General features: G+C 41.0%; 1 protein-coding gene across 3 annotated transcripts in view; it reads right to left on the bottom strand.

The window, feature by feature from the left end:
- Positions 1-287: 287 nt before the first annotated feature.
- dusp8a (dual specificity phosphatase 8a) overlaps positions 288-16,829 on the bottom strand; it is a 39,350-nt gene continuing 22,808 nt past the window's right edge. For 2 of the 3 annotated variants that reach the window (XM_053485524.1, XM_053485533.1), the window contains exons 4-7: positions 4,870-5,036; positions 4,488-4,647; positions 4,063-4,186; positions 288-3,859 (exon numbers count right to left, since the gene is read on the bottom strand). In XM_053485524.1, the coding sequence (XP_053341499.1) occupies positions 2,803-3,859; positions 4,063-4,186; positions 4,488-4,647; positions 4,870-5,036 (1,508 nt within the window). In that variant the 3' untranslated portion in view covers positions 288-2,802. Of the gene's footprint in view, positions 3,860-4,062; positions 4,187-4,487; positions 4,648-4,869; positions 5,037-9,091; positions 9,844-16,829 lie in introns of those variants that run through there. The other variant, XM_053485543.1, reaches the window with a different exon arrangement.

Here is a 16,829-nt window from a genome sequence, read left to right as displayed (position 1 = left end):
AGTCCTATGGTTTGGATTTTAAGGAACACATAATTCCATTTTTACCACTTGGCTGCTTCTAAAAAAAATAATAAATAAATAAAAAACGCAACAAATGGTACCGCATTTAAAGTAGAGACAAATCTATTAAATTCTTCTTATTAATTTTTTTTTAAAAATATGATTAACGACTATTACGTTCCAGTCACTTTTACACCTATTAAGCTTGAATTGGTACAGTATATAAGCAGACACTACTGAGATGTACAGTAAAGTTAAGTATAGATAAAGGAGGCACACACCAGCTCTTATTTTATGATGTTTGTATTTTTGTTTCATCTTCACAAAACAGGTACAGGGAAGGAAAAAGCCATTGAATAGAACCTGAGGTATTTTGCGTCAAGCAGCCTAAGGTATTAGGATTTTTTCTGAAAGAAAAAAAAAGTTCCCTATTTCAATTATTCTTCTAGATACGTTGCTATTTACACAACATTAATAATAATAATAATAATAATAATAATAATAATAATAATAAAGTTGCCAACAATTAAACAGTTTCAGCAAAAGGACAGCCTGCATCTTTTCATTACATATCTTAAATAATGATAACAATATGTTTAAAAATATAGAGGTGATGAAATGAAAGGAAATACAGGTATGTGTCACACAAGGAAAGAAAAAGAACAAACAGCAGCACAAGTACAAGGACAAGGGTTTGCCATACAGAGTAGCTAACTGAGAATACATCCATAAATAAATAACCAATCACCCCACAGCAAAGGGGCAACATCATGCACATGTACAGACATGAGAGACCCTTTCAGTGGGATTTCCATAAACCTTTGGAACATATAAGAAATAAGAGATATAAGAGTTAATTACAAAGAAAAAAAAGCCATGTGGGTGTAGAAAAAATGAGTGCGAGAAAGAAAAACCCAAAGTAACAGAGATAATAAGAGAAATATAGAGAGAGAGGATGACAGTTGTGCAGGTATCCAAAGCTCAGAGATGGGAATTGTGCGCACTTCCCCTGAGCTGAACTGGAGCATCATGTGCCATCATTCTACCACACTACATCAATGTTGCCTTCATCTAACCTAACACAAACCTTCGTAAAAATAGAGATAGGTGAGTTGAATTAATTTATATGACTGGTGGGCACAGCTAATAAATTGAGCTATTACCATAATTTGGAACAAATCTTTTAAGTTACTTTTAATATCCCATGCAAATAAAGGAAACAAGGAAATCAAGATCGGCCTCAATCAAAAATAGTCATCTGTTTCATGGTTTGGGTTCAAAAGGTCCACTGTCGTTAGTCATTCACACTCCATCCATAAACAGGCCCAAGCTCACAATAAATAACATAAATATTAATTAAAAAAAAGGGGGACAAACGTTACTCCTTCAGAGTCTTTCAACATTTTCACGTATGTGCTTATAGATAAAAAGCTCAATTCCTTAAGATAATTTCTTTAAACAACCATTTCAGGAAGCCAGGATTTCATATGGATATTCCTATTAGTTTAGATTATACATGCTTACAGGCTTTTTTTATTTTGGAGCTTAAAAGTTGAACAGATCCTTGAACAGTCCCAGCATGTGAAAGTCTAGCACAGGTGTAGTGTAATGCATCAGGGTTTGTAAAAGATTTGTGGTACCCTTGTGATGAGATTTTCTTCATCGTCTCTTTCTTAACGCAACAGAAAGTGCATTAAAAAAATACCAGATAGATTCATTTCAACATTCACTCTCCCTTAAGAGTTGAAAATAAAAAAAAGATGAAGAAAAGAGGATATATTGCTTGCAGTTGTACATCAGTTTTGTGAATGAGTTCATAAATACCTTTAAGTCAAAAACTGAGGTCAACACCAAAAAAAAAAAGGATCAACAATCATTATATTATTTCTCATTACCAGAATGAACAGATAAAATAAATTAAACTACAATAGAGAACCCCAAAAATTTGAAACGTCCATTAAGAGAGCTATGCATGGTGTGTATAATATTCATCTGTAGGGAAACCAGCAGCCTCAGAAACGGCAGCATGCTCAGTGTAAGAAAGGTGGGTTGTAGTTCCTTTTGTGCCCACCCGTTGTACAGTGTGTGGGGGTTGAAATCAGGGAAAAGGTAAAGAACAAACACAGAGAAAAAAAATTACAGTAGGCACTGCAGGAAAACTTCCACAATGCTTTTTTTCATAACGTTCCTGCATCCTCCTCCAGGATTATTTACTGGCATACAGGAGCTGGGGGGGAACAAAAGCAATGCACAAAGAAGCCTTCATCTGTTCAGCACAAGTCTATACCAGGGCTTCAGATGTGCCAGCAAAGGCCCTTGCGCTGTGGATGTGTAAGTTCACCGAGTCTGTGTGAGAATAATACCAGATGCAAGTGTGACCAGAGGACACTGAGCCATGCTTTAATCTCAATACACTGTGAGGCTGGTAAAGCTTTTTTTTTTTGGAGACGAAAATTTCATGTACACTAAGAGTTGGATTCTGCAATCAAATACAACAGTTCTGTCCTTATTCCTCCCAAATTGTTCTGGGATGGTGATGGCTTAAAAAAACAAAACAAAACCAAAAAAAAAAAACAGAGACAGCGTGAAGTCTGCCTGCATCCAGCTCAACTGGCTTTGAGTCTCAGAAACAAACATAAAAATCCAAAATCGATTTCTCACAGTCCTACACACTAAAATAAAACGATCCTAAAAAAGTCAGGAATCAGTCAGCCATTGCCATTCTGTCCCTCAGTACTCCCTCACCTGTAAGTGGCACCTGCCCATCTCCATGCCCGTCAGTCCCATGGAACAGTGCATCTGTCAGGACACCTCAATAATTTCCATACTGCCTGAGAAGCTGGACTGCTTACCAATCTTGCCAAGCTCCTCCCTTGAACGTGTATCTGAGATTCCGTCTTCAAACTCCATTTGACAACTGCGTCGTTTAAACTGTTTGTCACTTCCAGCAGCAGAGCCAGATGTATCCTCATGCCAGCTAGCTCGGGACTCCCGTACCTCTCCTGCCTTCTGACGTAACCGGACAGCCTCACATGGTCCTGGGAGAGCACTACAGCCCAGTGGAGCAAAATGTACTGATGCCGACCCACTCCCCGTGCTAGTCAGTGACTCATAAAACCAAGGGGCATCGCCTGTTGGTGTGACTGGTGTGGTAGCTTGTGAAGTGTCTCTGTGTTTGGTCCACATGGGGCCAGTGCCAGCTACAGGCAGCCCAAGCAACATTGCAGACTTCAGGTTCTCATCCAAGCTTGGACTCTTGTGCCCAGACAGCGAATGACCAAAGCTTAGGTTCAGAGACTGCACAGGTGAGTTTGCTCCACTGTGCTTGTTTTTCCTGCGCAAGCGAACCTTTGCACAGTTCTCAGCCACCGGGCTTGGCGAATCAGCTGAGCTTGGGCTGTCTGAACATGGAGACAATTGGCACACGCCATTTGAGGACCCTGGACTGGGGCTGTCAAGTTTACAAAGCTTGGGGACATCCCCAACATGAATAGGCATGAGGTGGGGACACTGGTTGGGTGTGTAGACAGACTTTATGTCCAACGAAAAGGAGCGCTTGAGGCGGTTGGTGTCCAGGATGCGCTCAGCTGACAGATTGAGACCATTGAAGCCCTGCTGGAGTGACGAGGGAGAAGGCATCTTTGTCTCTGTCTCTGAGATCTCTGACTCACCATCTAGACGAGCTCTGTCTGGTTTGAAGGTGGTTTCATGTTTTGGATCCTCTGCCTTGTTGGGCTGCTCATTCTTCTCCTGACCTGTAGACAGTGCCTTCAGCAGATGGAGACCCTTTTCAAACTCAAGCAGCTGGCCCAGGAAGTTAAAGTTTGGTGAAATTGAAGGTCTGCGATCTTTAACAAACCTGGTACAAGAGAGAGAAAAACTTTTCCATCCCCATTTGTACATGGATAAAGTGCAATCCTTTAGTCAAATGCAAAAGGTGACTAGGTGTTACTGTTTACATATCTCTATGCGAGTCATTCTTCCTACTAAGGAAAAATCTAATATTACACCATCTTTTAAATAACTTGCAATTTAAGCCGCAGAGTATCAGAGGTCGTTTACCTGTATGCCTCATCCGATGACAAGCCCATTGTCTTCATGATGTAAGCAATAGCGATAGTGGCAGACCTAGAGATGCCAGCTAAACAATGGACAATGACTCTGCAGTTGGAAACCTTGGCTTTGTCTAAGAAGGTGGAGGAAAACATACATGAGTGACAAACACAAAAGACAACCAAACACCATACTGACAGGCAAAAGGAAAAGTACATCTAATCTGCAGAAAAGCTTGTGCAAAACAATTGTGTTCTTCTGGTTATGTCCCCAGGGCAAGCTGCTCAATTTTCAGGCCAGCTCCAAACATTCTAGACAAGATGTTTGTTTTTTTTATTTTAGATCTGATCCAGGATCAGTTTTACTTGGAGTACCCAAACCCTAGATACAATAAATCCTTAGCATAGATATCCCAACTATGTGCAGAACCTTACCGATGAACTCATTCGTTTTGTCCAGCCAGGGTAAGAGTTTCTCACAATAGTTGTCATTGACAGGAATTCGCATGAAGTGGCTCTCCGAGATGAACTCAGGTTTTGGACACGTGTTGCTTGCGTTAAGCACATACGTGATGCCATTCTGGGCCATCAGATCCTGGAACAATGGAACAATGAAAAATATGTCAGTATTTCTAAATATATGATCTTAAAAATTACAAAAAGTAAATTTAAATCAATGACAAGCCAGGACGCCGAACAATTGGTCTTGAAGTTAGACATTTAGGTAACTTAGATAGTTACTGCTAGAAGACTGTTCAATTTTCTGTATAGATGAAACCTTCCACAGACTCCACATGACACTATGGCTCTGTCTCACCTTGTTAAGTACATCCTTCTGGGATCCTAGATAGAGATGGGGTAGAATGCGGGTGGGGCCTACATTAGCCACAGGCAGGCAGGGTTGAGACAGGCTCATGGGTAGGGTGGCCACTGGCTTCCCTTCACAAAGACCTGGGAAGCAGGAGGAGAATGCTGCAAAGCCACCTGCCAAGAAACAGAGAGTAAGAGGGAAAATACACATCAGGAACATAGTGATCTGACGGAAAAAAAGATGTAAAACTATAAAAAAGGATCTGAGAATGCTGGAATATTTTGAATCTTCCACTAAATACTGTAAAAGGTGACCGATGTAATGTCAGCAATACTGAATTTAAACCAAAAACAACTATCTATTGTCTGGGAGACAAAAAAGAAATATAAAAAAAACTAGCACATTATGAATAAAGTCATGCACTTCACATGAAAGAATGAAGCATGTGCTCTGATCACTTGAATGTTCCAAGCATGTGAAGCAGAATATAAAAGGGTGCTGTCTCTTTAAGAGCCAGGCGGTCCCAGTTGTGTCTCTCGCAGCTCCGTTTCCTGAATGACCTAATATCCTCTACTGAACAATCACGTCAGTCCTGGAGAATGAGGGAAGCTACAGGTGTAGGCTATGCACTGAGGCCCCTGATTCGGAAGGCGTTGCAGCTACAGTGCCTCTGATATGCAGAGATGCTGTACACATATGCATATGTTTTATAAAAGTTTGGGTAATGCATTCTGGCACTAGATGGAAGGATAAAAAGAAAGCATTTGTGTGATTAAAGGAACGCATGAGCCTAATTCTCGGAGGAGGTATATGAGAATCTGGGATATGTTAACCCTGGGAGTGTAAGCACATTTGTGCACATACATATACACTCGGAGCACAGCAGTCAGCCAGAGAACCATGACATCACTGTGTCTGCACAGCCAGGAAACAGAGCAAAGAGCAAAAGCCATAGTACAGAGGAGAAGGGAGGAGGGAGAAAGGGGGGAGGGAGTGAAATACAGAGAAGTAAAATGAGTCAACGCAAATAAAGCCCGAGCTGATAAGCAGGTTTTTAACAAAGAGTCAGCATGGAGTGGCAGAGTATGACATCATCCAGCCTTCACACTCCACTGACTAACCGAAGTTCAACAAACAGCAGCCAACAGCCCAGGGCATTTCCAGCTAACGGCCATGCCGAGCACCTGTCTCCCCTAATCTGCAGCCAGACTTTGTTTCTGAAACATAGTTTTTGAAACCTGGCCCTTTAAGACGTTGAGTGGCAGCCTGTCTGTTTCCAGCTATTAATGGCAACTGCTGGGGCAATGACATCAGCGCAACAGAAGGGGGGGGGTTTCACATGTCAGAATGAGGCGGGCCTTAGCGGCTCGATTTGCTCTTGAAAGCCCCGCTGAGGGCTTGAATGACTGCTACCCAAATTTTCCATGACCCCCACCTTGTGTTGAACCTCCTGTTCACCTCTGGTCCTCAGTCTGGTCCCTCCCCCCAGGCATTCGCTCCTGTTCATAACCTCACTTGCCAGGAGGGCACGATGACATCATCGCTTGCAAGGCCTGGTCGCTATGTCAACATTTGTCAGTAATACCCATGAGCATGGGCTTTGGGCTATTTATCCCTCTCACATTTGGCACAGACTCGCCAGCGAGCTAATAACTGCTTCAATCACCTCAGAATTTGCTACAGCCAGGCAAGGATGTAGGATGTTCCTCCAAAGCAGGAATGTAACATTCCTCATCCTCCCACACACAGAAACAGCCTTCAGTCTGAGAGCAGGATGTGTAAGTCCATAATGCAGATCAGGAACATAGAGCACAGAATGGGGAAACAGCAGGAAACAGGAAGGATCTCTTCGACAGAGAGCTCCAATGGCCTTCTCCCTCACTTTTACAGTTCATGTCTGATCTCCTGCTTTGAGTCATTCCTAGATGAGCTTTATATAGCAACCTAAAGAGCAAAATGTTCCTGGACAAAGAAAAAAAAAAAACCTGAAAAATATTCAACAAAAACACTTCAGCTATTCGAAAACCAAGCAAAGGAAAAGACTCTATAAAGTTGAAAGCAAAGGTGGAGTTTTTTGAGATTATAGGGACCCCAACGGTGACGTGTAGGTTGTTTGGATTAAATTTATCAGTCGCAGTTAAAGGCATTAGTGTACCACGGTCTAAGAATTCCCCCTACCATAGGGACATACAAAAAAATACCACAACTGTCAATGCAAAGGAATCCAAGTGGATAATTGGCTCGCCTTTTCAGCAGGTGTGTGGGAGGGCTTGAATGTACACTGAATGTCCTTATCATAATTCCCCGGTAATGCATTCAGGAACGAGATGATGTTCCTAACTTGTTTATCCACATCACCACTAGTCATTCTGGAAAATCCCAAGCAGTCCTGCAGTGGCTAATTCCATGAATAAGTCATCATACACATATTACACATTAGATAAATACATTACACATGCCACCCAAAAAAATGATCTTAATTCACTATCTGAATTCCACCCATACAACCACAAGTGACATCATTTTTGTCATGCGTATGCACTATGTAATAGTGTGTAAGGCAGGGGTGGGTGCTGTTGAGTGATATATGCCAGCACCGGGCCTGAACTGGACCAGCTGAGCTGTGAGCCATTCACACACACTTCCTCTCCACCCGCTGCCTGCCTTTGCCAACTTCTCTCTCGAGTGCCCATCAGTCCTTGGCATTTCGGGCTGTACTGTGTTGATTACAGGCAGGTGCAGGGGTTTCTATAACACTGCAACAGTAGTAGACAAATCCTGCTTTATCCTGCTGTGTGGTAAATTTCCAACATTTATTATTTTCTAAGCATTGTGTCCAATCTCCAAGTATGTTTTAATACAACAGCAGATATAAATATGAATAAATCTCCGTTCTATAGCTAATACCTATCTCATAAATATATGTTATCCTTTGTTAAAATAACAGAGTGTGTAAAGGAAGCATTTACACACACAGTGCATTAACCCCGGTGCCTGACATCAGTCCACTCACCCCACGGCACAAGACCTCCAACACTAGAAGCCTTTCAGTGTGTATCTTTTCAGGCAAACTCTAAAGGCCTTTCCTCACACACACTCCCATTCACCAGCTCCAATCCAAAAGCATTGATGGAGCTGAATGGAGCTTACAGAGACACACACACACACTCACCCCCACCCCCGGCTCTTCAGCCTCCAGATGCAGAAGACATGACGCCATTAAGAAGCAGCCTCCATCTGTCCCTCTCGATCTCCACACACACACACACACACACACACACACACACACACACATGCGCGCACACGCACACATACACACATTTAATTTCCATCTCAATGAGGCCTGTATGACATCATAGCACACATGCATGCCGCACAATGAGGAACATTAAGAGCAGCAGGGCTCGCCTCTGGTGTTCACTGTCATGCTTCACAGATTAGGAGAGTATAAAGCCCCAAGGCCCCATATAACCAAATCATTAACTGTTAGTTCAATTACTACTATGGCTGTTCATCCTTAAAGCTATCCAACCACCTTATGTGTAACATACATCAAACAAAAGTGAATGACTTTATAGCAGCAACCATTTAACCGTCACTCATTGACAAAGCACAATGCAAATACAGTGAGTCATATAAGCATACATGCTGCTGTTTGTTCAAAGACACACATTTGTACTATGTCACAGTGCAAGTCACACTACACGAGGTGTCCTTATCCACTTTGTGATAGTTTATCAGCATACGTAATTTCTCCACTGTGGCTGTTTGGTTAAAGGCCAACTAGACTGCGCACTGGATACGACTTTATCAGTGTAATATTAAAACCTGGAGAACTGTCGGTTCATCAAAGCATTAAAAGCAATTAAGGATTTTTACGATTTGGAAGCATGGAAGTTTTTCACAAAGAAAAACGAAGCAAGACATAAAAAAAAAAGTAAAAATATAACAAAATACTGCAAGGTAAAAAGAGACCTTAAAAATCATTAAATGAAGACAATGAAGCATTACATAAAAGAAACCACTATTATAAAAAAATAAATAAATAGTAGAAATAAAATAAAAGTAAGATGAAAAAAAGCATGCAAGCAAGCAAAAAATATATATATAAACAAAAAAAAAATATATAGTAATAAATATTGAAACAACATAAAAACGAAAACAAACATCTGAGAAGATTGGACAAGCGGGTGCAAAGCCGATGTGCTCCTGTGTGCCCCATACACACCTCGCAACTCCCGAGCCTCCTTCATCCTGCGTACTCTGATCTTCAGCCTCATGCCGGTGTGAGGAGCAGGGCAGCAGAAACACTCCTCAGGAGAGGTTATGACCACTTCCAGAGACATGCACACCTCCACGCACCGAGCTCACCAAAGTACAGCAGCTCAGCACATACAAGGCATGAAAGGGAAACAGGAGACTCCTCGGCAAATCCGTGCAAAAACCAAAAAAAGAAAAAAGAAAGTTGGAAAGCAGCTTTGTGTGCTGACTTAGCAGGTAGATGGAAGAGAAGAAAGTAACAGCTGGAGAGAACTGGGCTTCTGACAGCGGGTCCTCAGTGTTGACACACACACAGCGGATCCTTCAGCAACCGTCCTCTGTGTGGCAACTGAAAGTGGAGCTCCCTATTGTTGTACAGCCTGCGCTCGCTCTCTCAATCGCTCACTCTCTCTCATCAACTGACTTTCCCCTCCTTCTCTCTCTCCCTCTCTCTCTCTCCTCCCTGTGACCTAAGAGTGAATGAGCTCATGTGCTATGAGCATAGGCTTCTCTCTCTCTCTCTCTCTCTCTCTGTTGCTCTCTCTTTCTCCTGGCTCATGCGTGAGGCATGCAAACCGCATTCCTTACTCACCCAGCAAATATGCAGCCACCTTAGAGGCCCCCTTTAAGAAAAACTCACTTCTCGTCGCAGACCACCAAGCTGTGCTAGTCACGTTCAAATTTGGAGCACAAGAGAAGTCAAGTTTTTTTTTTATTTTTTTTTTTAAATGGCACCAGAGTCGTGCTAGTCGTCTGGCTTGCATAAAATGCGATGTTAGGGCTGGACTGATTTAAGGGACATACTCCCAAGCTACAGCCTGCTCCTATCCACTTCATTCACACCAGAAAAATGACATTTTCTTATTTTCTTTTGGCCAGAATGAGTGTTGTTTCCGCTACCCTTTCTCATTTCCAAGAAACTATTAGAGTATATTAGCTAGACCCTGCTATCCCACCAGTTAAATTTAGCATCGTGGGAGCTCTAGTTTATATGCTGATTAAGGTTGATCTTCGTTGTCTTAGCCTGCTTGGACGAAGTTATAAACGCTTATTTGCAACTGGAATGGATTACAAGCCACTAAAAATTGCCCAGAGAGATGCTATCATTTGTTCTTGGCAAACACTTAAAATAGGGAGGCTAGTCATTCTTTCCATGTGGCCAATTTGCAGAAACAGCCGCAATCCGTGCAGTGCGCTTTCAAGAACGGCTGTCGTACGTCAGCGCACTTCTGCAAGAAACCTTCCTTTCAATTCGAGCGAGGAAGGGAGCGAAGGAGGCAATACCATTAGCAACATGCAGCTAATCTGTGTGTTGTCTGACATCAGCCTTGCAAGTTGGCCAATAAAAGAATGATGGAGGCATATGGCAGTGTGCTGAGGCAGACACAATGCCGCAAGCTTCCTTGGATCATTTCCGGCCCCCCACACGCCTCTCAATTATCCTCAGTCGCAGCACTGACTATCATCGCTTCGGTATGCGAGGTACTAAATGAACGTGCATCGGATTTGCATTTTCTGATTCTTCCCATGGAACGCTTTATTGCCCCTCCTGGATAGTCATCAGTAGAACATTATGCCCTCCGATGCGTTTTTCTTTGTTCATACTACTTATATGCATTATAAGAAACAGAATAATGTGTTGAGGTTTGGAAGCCACACTGAACCACAACAGCATTTTAAAAAGCATTAAATGATTCTTGGCTGCAAACCTGGACCTCTTGCTGGTTGGTGTGTGGCTCAGAGGCTGTAATTGCAATAGGATGTTATGGCGCATGGTAACGCATTGTGATTGCCTGCTTTAGAGATGTCTTTGTTAGTATGTGTGTGTGTGTGTGAGTGTGTGTGCCAGTTGTGAGCACATCCCATATGTGATTGGCAGGCGGATTGGAGGATGACGTAATGGCAGAGGAGGCCCCAGCTGTCATGCCTGAGGTGTGAGCTAGTCTCCAGCGGGGGAGCAGAATCTCATGTCGGCCTAGCGGCTCCTATCACTCAACATGAGGCTCACAGGGTGTGTACAGGGGTGTGTGCACCTGTTTCTCTGTGTGTCTGTGCTCATGTATGTTGCATGGAAATATCATACCAAGAGCAAGAAATAAGAACCAGCAGCTGCTTACACAATTGTAATGTAATGTCCATTGATATCTTGACGGCAAGCCAAGTTGAACGTCAACAGCCACTATGTTTTTAGTATATATACTACAAAAAGTGCCATTTTTTTAAAAAGTCAACAGTGTTTCCATGTGCAGAGTAATTTCCCATATACCAATCTATGAGGATTACCTCATGTGGATATGGTTTATAATCAATCACTGTATATGCATGAAATAATGTGTGTGTAACAGCATACTGTATATAACCGGTAGAGTACAAACGGTTTAAAAAAATTTTCATCATCTTGGATCGCACGCCTTTTTTATCAAAGCAAAATAATCTTCTCTCAACATATCGCTCAGGATTGACTTTCTAACCTCATTAGGCTTGTCCAACATTTTCCTCATTGGTATAAGCACTGCAAGTGAGCATCACTTACTGGATTGAAACGTACACTTAAATGGTCATCTATACAACCTAAATCTTGGTGGGGCAAGAATACTGTCATTTTTCAGTAGGTCCACCACAGAGGATTACAGCTCAAACCAATAACACACCGTGGAACTACACTTTTACGTCTGGCAGCCTTATGTACACAAAGACATGAGCGGGCTGCCAGATGAAGTCATGGAAAGAGAGAAACAGGAGCTTTGTGTGTGTGTGTAGTAGACAGAGGGCTATCATTTTTCTTCCTCCAAACTGACGTAGAGATTCAGTGCATGACAGAGCTATTAGATTTAAAAGAAAAAAGGGCATTGGTGCACAGTTCCTTTTTTAAACAAAAATGGCAGTTTAAAATCAACATCCCGGGGCTGTCCAGGCGACCACCTGCTAACAGCATTAAATCCAGGCCTGAACGAATGCACTATTTATGTGCCAAATCTTTCATCATCATCATCATGCTCATCTTCCACATGATACTCTGCATCATTAAAAATGCCAGTCAGACCCTCTCAGTGCAAACAATACTCATACCGCTCATATTAGCGAAAGCATGAGGTCACCGCTTATGTTTGACATTAGGATTGCATTTTACAAACCTTCAACACATGCTTCTAATTGATTACATACTACACAAAGACCAAAATCATGACAACAAAAGACAACTTCTGAAATGCCAAGCTGCTCGACTTCAGAGCGCTTAAAACTAGATCTCAAATTTGATCCTGATTTTCCTCACGCTGTAAAAGTGATGCTGAAATGTCTCTCAGACAGATGGCCTGTCTGTCATGTTACATCGTAATGACCTGAAGAACACTGCTCAGGCAAACTGGAGCTGACAGCAGAATTACTCCCCCTTCCTCGTCTGCTATCAGCTCCTTGTTAATTAGCCACCCGTCACTCTGTTCTTGCTCAGATGCCAGCCCACTGCTAAGACCAGTGCTGTGCTCCAAAATCAGGTGTTTTTTATTAATTTACTTCCTTAGCTTTTCCCACCATTTTCTCCCCAACTTGGTCACCAATTCCCACCCACTAACTATCTCTCCCGTCACTGAACAGCTACTAGCCAGGGAGGTTAACATGCTTATCACAGACACACAGAGGAAACATCTAGATGCCATCTTTCCACACATATTAACTCACAAACCGCCATGATTGGGTAGTGTCTTGTGACTGACAGGGGAAAAACAATATGCCATCACTTCCACCCAGACATCATGGCCAGTTGTTCAACTTTTCCAGTATCATAAGGATTCGACTAAGAGATCATTAGTACCACCTGGCATAATTATATACTGTAAGCTTTCTACAGATAAGAAGGTCTGGAACGATCCAAGTGACTGTCTTTATGAGATCAGAGAAGAGGAACCAGGTGCATTTCAGATTTATTAAATATTTTTTTCTCATACATTTTATTTAGGTTATCATGTCGGGACAGTGGTGGCTCAGGTGCTTGAGACACATTGTTGCTGTTCAGTAAGGCAGGGGTTTGAGCCCTACCACCGCCAGGATGCCACAGTGAGCCCTTGGGCAAGGCCCTTAACACTATGCCCAATACAAAATCACTCTGCCATTGCCTTTCCCAAAGCCTGAATGAGAAATAAGAAGGGTTAGCAACCCTGCCCCATAAAAACCATCATTGCTATAGAAATGATAGAACTCATCACCCGATGAGTCACACAGCATGGGAGGAACACCAACAACAATAAAAATTTATCATGCAGTTTATATAATGGTACTTTTAGTGCAGACAAACTGAAACAGGAATCATGAATTTTCATAAAGGACTACCTGTTACATTATATCACATTACATCACACTACTGTGAACATTATATTAGGTCAATATGTGTAAGTAATTAAAATCTGAAGTCTTAACACAACTAGATAGCACATCAGAGTCAAAACAATCGTTTGTCATGTTTCCAAGTCAGACTGTGAAATGTTCGTTAATTTCATGCCCGGCGATGTTAAACACATTGACGAGCTGTGTTTCTCTTCAAGAATTTCCATCACTGCTGTGATAGTAATGACAGGCTGGTCTCAAATTCCTCTACTAATTTACTTGTTGACTTGGTTCCATTTAAAATATTTTAACATAAAAATATATATATTTTCATATTTCTAATCTAAATAAAAAAAAAATAAACGAATGAAACGAAAGTAAATAAAGAGTAAAAAGTGAAGCTAATGAGTTGGTCTTTTGTAAATAATGACCCCTTGTGAATTAGTGAACCCTAGTTTGAGTCTCTTGAGCGAAGATCAGATGCGATAAACAGTCAAAAGCTGTTATGAAAGAGCACAGAAATAGTAGCAGTCTTGGAGGTGAAAAACTGAGGTTGAGAGAAAGAAAAAAGATAGGAAGGTAAAAGCAATGTATTTCTGAAATATTACACATTATGACAGACATTTAACAAAATAAAAAATGAATTGTTTATTTCTAAATCTGGATGCAGACAGAATGTCTTGTGTTTAACAAAAACAGAATTGGTGTTATGATTAGAGCAAGGGCTGTCCTGTTTACGCAAAACATGACCCATTAGTCACACATTAGCTCTATACTTCTTATCTGTCTATCTCCAAAGCCTTGAAATCATGGAGCGACTATTTATAGCAGCTGCCATTTTTAACTGAATTACTAACCCTTCCGTATATTTTAAGATAGTTCTCAAAAAAATAAAGGAAAAAAAGGGGGGTTAAAAAAACATCCAAGTTCCCAGTTCAGCTCAGACTGCTTCAAGCTATCTTTCTATCTCTCTAAATAAAAAATATGAGTGTTCACAGCACAAGCCGCCATATAGTTCCCTGACTGGTAAAGCCCCAGACAAGCTGTACCTGTGACTAATAGTCACTGTTACACATCAGCACGCCAATGTGTCATACAGTAACGTCTGAAGTGTGAGTCATAAAAAAGTTCCTCATTTTCATTTAGAAACACCCAAAACAGTAGCTCGTTCTATATATTTAAACCATTTTTTCCCCAAAAAAAGATGTAAAAAGGCAATATCCTAGAAAAGTAATTTGATGTGGGGGGCCTGGAGCCTATCCCAGGAGACTTAGGGCATGGGGTGGGGTACACCCTGGATAGGGTGCCAAGTACAAGTTTTTTTTTTTTTTTTTAACTGGCTGTAACTTGTCTTAGCTATTTTTGGGTAAGACAGTGAACAGTGAGCATTACAAAAACCCAGATGAAAGAAAACAAAAACATAGATCAACTTCTTGGCATTGTGCAGCATGAGGTAAGGTCTGTAGCTCACAATGTTTCTAAAGACAAAGAAAACGCTGTTTAGTAACGCTGTCTATATGAAATTCATAACTGAGGTCAAAACCATGAATACCAGTCAGCCTTTTGCAGTTCAGACTGAACACACAGTTTTAATGTTTCTAGTTTACTGAGAAATAGTTAATTTTGCCCTCTATTATTTCTAGAAAATAATGATGCTTTCAACACTCACTCATCATCTATACCGCTTTACCCTATATTCAGGGTCGCGGGGGATCTGGAGCCTATCTCAGGCGACTTAGGGCACGAGGCGGGGTACACCCTGGACAGGGTGCCAAACCATTGCAGGGCACACACACATAGACTCACTCACACACTATGGGCAATTTGGGAACACCAATTAGCCTAATCTGCATGTCTATGGCACGGGGAGAACATGCACTTGCACACAGAGACGGGAATCAAACCCGAACCCTGAAGTTGCAAGGCGACAACACTACACCACTGTGCCACCATGCTTTCAACAATACTCAGTAAATCAATCATGCAACAAATCTATAGCTGGGTCTTGTAATAAAAGTTGACCCCATGTTCAATAATAACAAGCAAATATAAGGAAAATAAAAGCTGTCCAAACATGGAGCCTTGAGCTACCCAAAAAAGTCTTGTTTTTCCACTTACATCTCCACTAAGGGCAAAATACTGTTTATCCGTTTGTTATACGCAAAAAAAAAAAAAATTCTGTTGTTATGTTTGATCATTATACTAACAACACTGAAGGTATTTTGTTAAAGACAGCAGATTACTGTATTTGTATTTGGCGAGTGAATCTGTTCTTCTGAATCCGGTAAATTACTCATCAAACAATTAGTGGAATTAATTATGAGATTTAACACACAGTTGGTTGTTTTATTTGCACGAAGCTACATTTAGCAGTAGCTTTTTAAACAGACAGCAGTACAGACTATAAGGATTCTGTGTGAAGGATTCTGACAAAGACAGTGATGGTCAAATAATAAATGTAACTTTTTTCCTAATTCAAAATAATTCATTAAATTATGAATAAAACATAAAGGCTGCTAGCAATGAACGTTGAGGCTAAAAGAACCTTGTCATTGCTTGTGACATGTGATCTTTGGAGGCTGATAAAAAATTAATATTGGTATTGATGACGGACTCGACAACAGGAGTGCTAGATTAACATTAATTAATTGTTGATTAATAAACAGTCACTTTTGTTTTGTGTGTGTGTGTGTGTGTCTTCCCTCCAAAGTTCTAAAGAGTAGGCAGGAATTCATTTCCAAGGCAAGATGAGACAATAGGAAGTGCAATAAAAGAAAATCACAACATGTTGTGTGATTAAATTAAAAACTGCAACATGTGCTTTGTGTTTTGGGGATATCAGACAGTATGTGATAAGTAGTGTTGCATGAATTTGCCCTAATCTAAAGCATCTTATCTAATTCCATCAATAAACTTGCCATAAAATACATCAATACCAATTCCACTGAAATGTATTCAAATAACCTCTTAAATAACAAATAAACTTTCTTCAGCAGTAATGCTCAGAGTATGGTCGGCTATCTAGTGTCTTCCAAAATGAAACAGGATGCCTGCCTAAAAAAGCCTGCTCTATACTGCTGAATCCTGTTTCTTACCATAGAATCTGGTAACCAAATCGTAGGAAATATGATATTGATGTTGCTGAACTTATTATAGTGCAATCATTGCACAAAACTTTGTCATTTAAGACCTGGATAATCAGCTGCATGGTAACTAGTCATAAATAAGTACAAGCAAACCTCCTAACAATGGTTCAAACCTAATGTTTAAACACCTCTGCCTCTGATCTACTTCACTCAACTTACAGTTATCAATTAAACCTAGCAAAAAATTAAATTTCATTTTCAGTGACGACAGCAGAGGTAAAAATTTAAAACATGAAATCC

This window comes from Clarias gariepinus, chromosome 2 (genome assembly GCF_024256425.1).
Source record: "Clarias gariepinus isolate MV-2021 ecotype Netherlands chromosome 2, CGAR_prim_01v2, whole genome shotgun sequence".
Taxonomy (NCBI): Eukaryota; Metazoa; Chordata; class Actinopteri; order Siluriformes; family Clariidae; genus Clarias; species Clarias gariepinus.
This window is presented reverse-complemented; position numbering and strand designations above follow the sequence as displayed.